General features: G+C 53.8%; 1 protein-coding gene across 1 annotated transcript in view; it reads right to left on the bottom strand.

The window, feature by feature from the left end:
* Positions 1-5,261: 5,261 nt before the first annotated feature.
* The window catches only part of PLEKHG2 (pleckstrin homology domain containing, family G (with RhoGef domain) member 2), an 18,277-nt gene continuing 15,179 nt past the window's right edge, over positions 5,262-8,359 (bottom strand). Inside the window, exons 17-18 of the mRNA XM_011973416.1 lie at positions 7,263-8,187; positions 5,262-7,183 (exon numbers count right to left, since the gene is read on the bottom strand). Of these exons, the coding sequence (XP_011828806.1) occupies positions 5,631-7,183; positions 7,263-8,187 (2,478 nt within the window). The 3' untranslated portion in view covers positions 5,262-5,630. The remainder of the gene's footprint in view (positions 7,184-7,262; positions 8,188-8,359) is intronic.

Below are 8,359 nucleotides of genomic sequence, written 5' to 3'. Positions count from 1 at the left end.
TCCCGAGTAGCTGGGACTACAGGCGCCCGCCACCTAGCCCGGCTAGTTTTTTGTATTTTTTAGTAGAGACGGGGTTTCACCGTGCTAGCCAGGATGGTCTCGATCTCCGGAGCCCAGGTTCTTGACTACCAGTTTAGGTTGTCACAAATCTGCTCAAGAGGCCCCATCTCTACCCTGTGGCCCCTCAATATGAGGAGCTAAGGAGTCAGGGTGGCCGCTTGTGGGAAAAGCACAGAAGGCTGTGGGACTCAGGTGGTGCCTGACAGCCTGGAGGAGTCACGTGGGCTCCTTGAGGGAGAGAACATGGGAACCAGGGGCTGCTGGCCGGTAGGAAGAGTAGTCAGGGAGACCATGTCTGTGGTGAGTTATTTTTTTATTTTTTTATTTTTTGAGACGGAGTCTCGCTCTGTCACCCAGGCTGGAGTGCAGTGGCCGGATGTCAGCTCACTGCAAGCTCCGCCTCCCTGATTTACGCCATTCTGCCTCAGCCTCCCGAGTAGCTGGGACTACAGGCGCCCGCAGCCTCGCCCAGCTAGTTTTTTTGGTAATTTTTAGTAGAGACGGGGTTTCACTGTGTTATCCAGGATGGTCTCAATCTCCTGACCTCGTGATCCGCCCGTCTCGGCCTCCCAAAGTGCTGGGATTACAGTGTGGTGAGTTATTTTCGGGTGCCTATCACCTCAACTTGTTCATTCGCTTCCCTTGAACACCTGTGGTGGGCCATGTGCTCATCATGGGCCACTGAGGGACCACAGCCCTCTTCCCCCTCCCAAGGAGTCACAGATGATGCAAGGGTTGCTGCCGGTGCTGGAAGAGGAGTTGGGCTTCAAAGCACAGTGCATCCTCAGCGTCTTGGATAGGTGCTCGGAAATGGACTTAAGCAAAACAAAGCAGATCCTGTAATAACAGTCCTTTAAACAAAGTGGTTTCCTTATACGTCCTTTCGCTTAAGGTCACAGTTTCCAAGAATCTATTGATGACGTTAAGTGAGAGCTTAGTTGAGTGGCTAATGACTCATAGGAAGCTAGTGAACTTCATTGTTTGGGGAGCGCAGCGATCTCTACTTCCTAGTTCCAGCCTCTGCAGGCAATAGGGAGGTCCCGCACTTAAATGCTCAGGGGGAACGTTTAACAACTCGAGATTTTTTGTCCTGTTGCTCATTTTCTATGTATCTGCCCTCGTCGATACAGTAGCCAGTGCTCAGAAGTTATGTATGGCTACTAAGGGGGGCTGCACAAATTAGAACATTTCCATCATCGAGGAAGGTTGTATGGGACAGCACTGACACAGGATACGTAAAAGGAGTGGGGGGCCGGGCCCGGTTGCTCACGTCTGTAATTCCAGCACTTTGGGAGGCCAAGGCAGGTGGATTACCTGAGGTCAGGAGTTCGAGATCAGCCTTGCCAACATGGCGAAACCTGGTCTCTACTAAAAATTACAAAGAAAAAAAAGCCGGGCGTGGTGGCGAGTGCCTGTAGTCCCAGCTACTCTGGAGGCTGAGGCAGGAGAATCGCTTGAATCCAGGAGGTAGATGCTGCAGTGAGCCGACATTGCGCCACTGCAGTCCAGTTCTGGGTGACAGAGTAAGACTCCTCCTCAAAAAAAAAAAAAAAAAAGAAAGTAAAGGAAAGGAGTGGGGTTCATGGAGCATCGGATTGTTGGAGGTGTCCACATCCCTGAGAAAGCTACCCTAGGGGCAAAATGTTTTGCAGCTCGCCAAGTTTTGCATTGCAGCCAGAGTTAACTCGGGTTAACTAGGTTTAGCTGGCATTGACCTAAATGTCCCGGAGAGGACAGCGGGCACCATTCTTATCCTTTCGGAGCCTGATTTAGCTGTAGCTCTGATGTGGACTGGCCTCAGAACCAAGGTAGGCCAGCAGGAAAGGTATTCCTGAGGAGGTGACGGAGCTGGGGCCGAGAAGCAGCAGTAGGAGTTGGGCGGGAGGGAGGAATGGAATTCACAGACACCAGGAGGAGGGGCGGAGGCAAGCCTGGCGCCCATGGTTTTCCCGGGGGGTCCAGAGACCCCCTTATTGAGGCTCCTGGCTCTTTCGCAGAGGCACAGCTGGGACACATCTGGACTGGAAAGGGGCTTGCCTCTCCTTCCCAGCTCCAGGCCTTGGAGTAGACAGGCCCCTTCTCCCTCCCTGCCTCCTCGAATACCGGGAATTCCGACGCCGCTGGACGCCCAAGCCAGGCTGAGAACTTCCTTCAGCCGGGAATGTGCAGCTGGGGCGGAGGAGGGGAGCATCGGCTGCTGCGGTCCTGACCTTGGGGAGGCTGCAGTGGAGTGGATCATTCCAGGCTAAGGAGTTCACCTCTGTCGCCCCGGGGCCCCCAGGACACAGCCCCGGCCCTGGTGTACAGTAGCCAGTCAATAAACAGTAAGTGAGCAGAAGCCAGCAGCTAATATTTATTGAGCCAGGCCCTGTGCTGGCAACTGTACTCAGCTAATTATCAGAATCCCCTGAGGCGTGCACAGCACCAGGCCACAAGCCTCATGCTGGCAAGGCAGTGTTCTCTCTTGTATCCCCACTGGCAAGAACAGCACCTGGCACAGGACAGGCACATTTATGGATATTTTATTTTTTTATTTTTATTTATTTATTTTTTTTGAGACGGAGTCTTGCTCTGTCGCCCAGGCTGGAGTGCAGTGGCCGGATCTCAGCTCACGTCTCTTATACACATCTCCTCAGCCTCCCGAGTAGCTGGGACTACAGGCGCCCGCAGCCTCGCCTGGCTAGTTTTTTTTATTTTTTTTTAGTAGAGACAGGGTTTCACCGTGTTAGCCAGGATGGTCTCGATCTCCTGACCTCGTGATCCGCCTGTCTCGGCCTCCCAAAGTGCTGGGATTACAGGCTTGAGCCACCGCGCCCGGCCTGTTTTATTTTTTTGAGACAGAGTTTTGCTTGTCTCCCAGGCTGGAGTCTAGTGGCTCAATCTCAGTTCACTGCAACCTCCACCTCCCAGGTTCAAGTGATTCTCCTGCCTCAGCCTCATGAGTAGCTGGGATTACAGGCGCCTACCACGCCTGGCTTTTTGCATTTTTAGTAGAGACGGGATTTCACTATGTTGGCCAGGCTGGTGTGGTCTCAAACTCCTCACCTCAAGTGATCCACCTGCCTCGGCCTCACAAACTGTTGGGATTACAGGCATAAGCCACAGCACCTGGCCAGGACAAGCAAATTTAATGGTAGACTTGAGCGAAGCTGTGTGGATTCAAGTTTCAGTGCTGCACCTTCCTAGCTGTGTGACTAGGCAAATCCCTTAGCCTCTCTGTGCCTGCCTCAATTTCCTCACTGAGGCAGGCACAGACTGAGGATTAAAAAACATGCTTACTTGCATATTAGGGATATTATGAGGACAGTGAACGAGCTTATATAAAGTGGCTGTAATGCTCATAGTATGTGCTTAGTACCCAGTAAATCGCAGCTTATTTACTGTTAACTGATTGCTGAAAATTCAGATTCCTGGGCAGAGTGTGGTGGCTCACGCCTGTAATCCCAGCACTTTGGGAGGCCAAGGCAGGCGGATCATCTGAGGTCGAGTTCAAGACCACTATGGCCTGGACAATATGGCGAAACCCCGCCTCTACTACAAAATACAAAAATTAGCTGGGCGTAGTAGTGGCCGCCTGTAATCCCAGCTTCTTGAGAAGCTGAGGCAGGAGAATCACTTGAACCCGGGAGGCAGAGGTTGCAGTGAGCTGAGATCATGCTATTGCACTCCAGCCTGGGCAACAAGAGGGAAACTCCGTTTAAAAAAAAAAAAAAAAATTCAGATTCCCAGCCAGGCATGATAGCTCATGCCTGTAATGCCAGCACTTTGGGAGGCCAAGGTGGGCGGATCACTTGAGGTCAGGAGTTTGAGACCAGCCTGGGCCAACATGGCGAAACCCTGTCTTTACTAAAATTACAAAAATTATCTGAACATGGTGGTGCATGCCTGTAATCGGGAAGCCGAGGCATGAGAATTGCTTGAACCCAGCAAGTGGAGGTTGCAATGAGCCAAGATTGCGCTATTGCACTCAAGCCCGGGTGACAGAGTGAGACTCTATCTCAAAAAAAAAAAAAAAAAATCAGATTCCCAAGCTCCTCCTGCCCTGGGGGTCCTGATTCAGTCAGTCAGGACTAGATCTGTGATTTGAATGATGCTCCTAAGCAAGTCAGAGGTTCAAACATATTTGGGAAGTGGGAGGATACGCTCCCTAAATCTTTCAATGATCCCAGGAGGGAAGTACCGTTGTGTTCATTTTGTAGATGAGAAAACCGGCTTAGAGGCAGGACCCACACCAAATCAGTAAAGATGGGACTTGAATTCATAGCCAGGACACCAGGGTGCGTTAGAGAATCCCAGGGGAGCTTACATAAATAATGTGCTAAAGCACAAGATGCTAAGTATTTGATGAAAGCAGCTAATATCAGCACCAAAGACACTGCTTAAATTGTGCCTCTCACTGGGCATACCACTGCTGGAACAAGGGGGCAGACAGAACCTAACATAAAAGCCTTTTGTGTCCACGACCTGAATTATTTTGCTGGGGGAGGGAGCATGTGGATGAATTGTAGAGGCTGCCAACCGGGGGGGAGGAGTGAAGGGATCTGAGGTATGTGAGTGGGCACAAGAACCGGGATATTCATGAGGAACTGGTGGTGAGGATGCCAAGGGAAATCAAGACAGATGTGGGACAGACTTATTCCAGAACCCCAAAATTGATCTCCCCTGTCTCAGCATGGAATTGTCTCTGAAGTGTCATAGTACTAAGACCCAGAAGAGTCTAGTGATGGAGGGATGGGTATGTCGATGGACTGGGAGATGGCTGGGTGAATATGTATGGATGGCAAAATGAGTGGGTGAATGGACACAGATGGAAATATGGAGGGAGAGATGGATGGATGGAGTGCTGGATGGGGAAGATGGGTAAGTGGGATGATGGATAAATGGATGGAGGGATAGAATGCCAGATGGGGGTAGAATGATAAAGGGATGGGTGGGTGAAAAGGGCAGACAGTTGGATAAGCAAGGTAGATAGGTGAGATGAGGGACTGGAAGATGGGTAGATGGAGAGGGAACGTTAGATGGAGCAACAGCTGGATGGACAGGTGGAGATGGCAGGGTGGGTGAGATGAACAGATGGTGGGAGACGTTAACTGTATAAATTGCCAAGGGAATGGATTTCTAGGATCTACTTGAAGCAGAGCTTCTTAACTTGGCTTTCCTGAATGGGCGTCAAGCAGTTCACACACCTGCTGAAATCACACTCCAAATTATAGTGGATCCATTTTCCAATAATTCTCAAAGGAGTCTGAGATTCCCCAAGTGTTCAGAACCACTGGTTTGTTCTGTGTTAGACCTTCCCATTCATTGTCTTGTCATCCCCCACAGCCTCCAGAATGGGAAAATACACATCATCGCATGAAACAATCAGTATTAACAAAACATTGATGACATTCCCTTCCCCATCCCTGTGGATCAAGGCAAGAAGGGCCATTCGCCGACGCAGAAACCAGGAGCTGGAAAGCCGCAGCAGTTTTGAGGCCTGCGTTCAGTGTCTGGACTTCCGGGTCAAGTTCTGAGGGTCTGTGGCATCTGGCTGAAGTCCTTGCTTTGGGGAAGTCTCATGTCCTGGCTCACATATGGAAGCGGGCATCAGGAGCCCCCTGGGCCCTGCGAAGGCCCATAGATTCCTGTGTGGAGGCCAAGAGAGCAGGGTGGTTCAACCGGACCTGGGCCTTGGCTGGCCGCAGCCGCCCACCCCCACCCACGTGGATATTAACCGTCGTGGCATAGCTGAGCCGCCTGGCTGGGGGAGGTGGTGGCTGGGGCTGGGGGGGCGGTGAAGATGCCCGTGACGCGGGAGCAGAGGCGGACCAGGGGCCCCGGGAGGCTGCGGGGGCCCCTCCCCCAGGCCCCTGCCGCCGAGCCAGGCTCTGGCTGATATATGAGGCTGCCAGGTATCTGGAGAGGGCAGCTGCATTGGGGCCCAGGAGCTGACGGCTGGAAGGTGGGGGACTATGAGGTGGGGTCAAGTCTGAAGACTCCAACCTGGCAACATGAGAGGCTAAGGAGCCTCCTGGGTTGGTGGTCTGACATGGGGTGGGTAAGAGGCCCGGAATGTCTAGAGAGCCTCCTCTCTCAGGTAAAGGTGTGGCAGCTGGATCATGGGCATCTGTGAGGCTCTTCTGTTCCAACAAAGGTGTGAGTTTTTGGACCTGTGTGTCTGTAAGGCTTGGCTCCTGAAGTGGAGGTGTAGCCGCTGGACCCTGGATGTCTGGGAGGCTTCCCTGCTTGGGTGAAGTTGGGAGGGCTTGGACCCAGATGTCTGTGAGGCCTTGTGGCAGGGGCAAAGGTGTGGTAGCTGGTACCCGAGTGTCTGGGAGGTCCTGGGACAGAGACAGTGGGGCGTTGGCTGGGATCCGATGGTCCAGGTGGCTTCCGTGTGCAGGCAAAGGTGAGGTGCCTGGAATCTGAAGGTCTGGGAGATGACATGGCAAGGGCGGTGGGGTGTCGCCTGGGCCCTGGGGGTCCAGGCTGCTTCCATGCAAAGACAAAGGCGGGACGGGTTGACTGCAGACAGGGTCTGGGCCCGGAACATCCCTGGAACCTCCTTGCTTTGTTAGTGAGAAATTGGTTGAGCTCTCGCTGTCTAGGTGACCTTCTTGCTTGGGCACAGGAGTGGTGGCTGAAACTGTGAAATCAGAACAAATCTCCTCGGGCAAAGCTGGAGTGGTGGGAACGTGGATGTCCACACAGTGTCCCTGCTCAGGACAAAAGGCGGTGGATGGAGCTGGTATAGCCACGTGACTTCTATGCTCGGGCAAAGGAGTGGTAGCTGGAACTTGGGTTTCCGGGTGGCCTGGATCAGGGAAAGTTGTAAGAGCTGGCACCTGGAGGTGTAGGGGGCATTCCTGCTTGGGCAAAGGTGTAGCGGCTGGAGCCTGGACATGCTGGGAACCTCCTTGTTCAGGCAGAAGGGTAGCAGCTGAAACGTGGATGCCTGGATGGTCTTGCTTAGGCAAATTTGAAACATGTAGACCCTGGCTATCTGGGCTGCCTCCCTGCTTCGACAAAGGTATGGCAGCTTGAACCCAGGCAGCAGGACCCAGGGGGACAGACTCCTGGGCACATGTCAGCGGGAAGGCCAACTCACACACCAGCACGTGTCCAAAGGCAGGCAGGAGCCCTGAATGCAAAAAGAGGATCAAGTCAGGACCACTACCCCAGCGGGGACCACCTCTGCCAACCACGTACCCGGACCTCACCTGGCTCCACCTGCTCCTGGGGCAGACAGGGGGACGGCTGGGGTTGGGCCAGAACCCGAGGCCGGCGGCGGGGGGCATTGGCTGATGCCCGAGTCTCCGCCCGCTGCATCTGCTGGATCCGCTCACTGTAAAGCCGGGCCAGCTCTCGCACTCGGGATGCTGTCCTTTCCGAACTCGGGGCTCCAGCCTTCCCACTCCCGCTGTCTCCACCCAGATCTGAATCCTCCAGGATCAGCAGTGGCTCTGGGAAGCCCGGCCGGGCCAGCTGCCCCTGCTCCAATGCCTGCCAGGCACTCCGGATTTCTGAGCAAGAGCGGAATGCCAGCTCATCTGGGAATCCCTGATGTTGGGTGACATCCTGGGGCTGGAAGTCCGGGAATGATACCCCTTCTTCATCCTCCTCTGGCCCTGCCTTGCCTCCTGAGGGCGACTCTCCCAGTTTCCCAGGATTGCTTCCAGAGAACAGTTCTCTCCTGGTGGCTGGAGCCTCAACTGGTTCCTGCAGAGGCCCCTGGAGCCAGGAGTCACAGGGGAGGGTGGGAGTGCTAGAAAGACTGGGGGTGTCGGGGACACTAGGCATGGCTGGAAGGCAGGGCATCTCAAAAACACCAGAAATGTCAGAGAGACTAGGAAGGAGGGGACCTTCGGGAATTTCACAGCGGCTGGGAATTTCAGGAAGGTTGGGCACGTCAGGAATTTTGGTAAGGCAGGGAATGTTGGGCATTTCAGCTGCACTGGAACTTTCAAGCCCCTCCAGGACATGGAGTGGGGAAGGCCCCCGTTCATCCATCTCCAGTCCTTCCTCCTCCTCCTCCTCCTCCTCTTCAGAAGAGTCCCGGCTGGGCAGGGCTTGGAATGTGAGGGTTTCGCTGTCGCCAGGCACCTGGGAGTCTCCGGAAAACTTGGGAATGTCATGTGTGGACGGCTACAGTGGGCACAGGAGAAGAAGCCAAAGATATCAGCATGGTGGCCGGGCACGGTGGCTCATGCCTGTAATCTCAGCATTTTTGGAGGCCAAGGTGGGCGGGTCACCTGAGGTCAGGAGTTCAAGACCAGCCTGGACAACACAGTGAAACCCTGTCTCTACTAAAAATACA

Source organism: Mandrillus leucophaeus, unplaced genomic scaffold (assembly GCF_000951045.1).
Source record: "Mandrillus leucophaeus isolate KB7577 unplaced genomic scaffold, Mleu.le_1.0 Scaffold137, whole genome shotgun sequence".
Taxonomy (NCBI): Eukaryota; Metazoa; Chordata; class Mammalia; order Primates; family Cercopithecidae; genus Mandrillus; species Mandrillus leucophaeus.
Note: the sequence above shows the minus strand (reverse complement) of the source record. Positions and strands in the feature narration are given on the sequence as shown.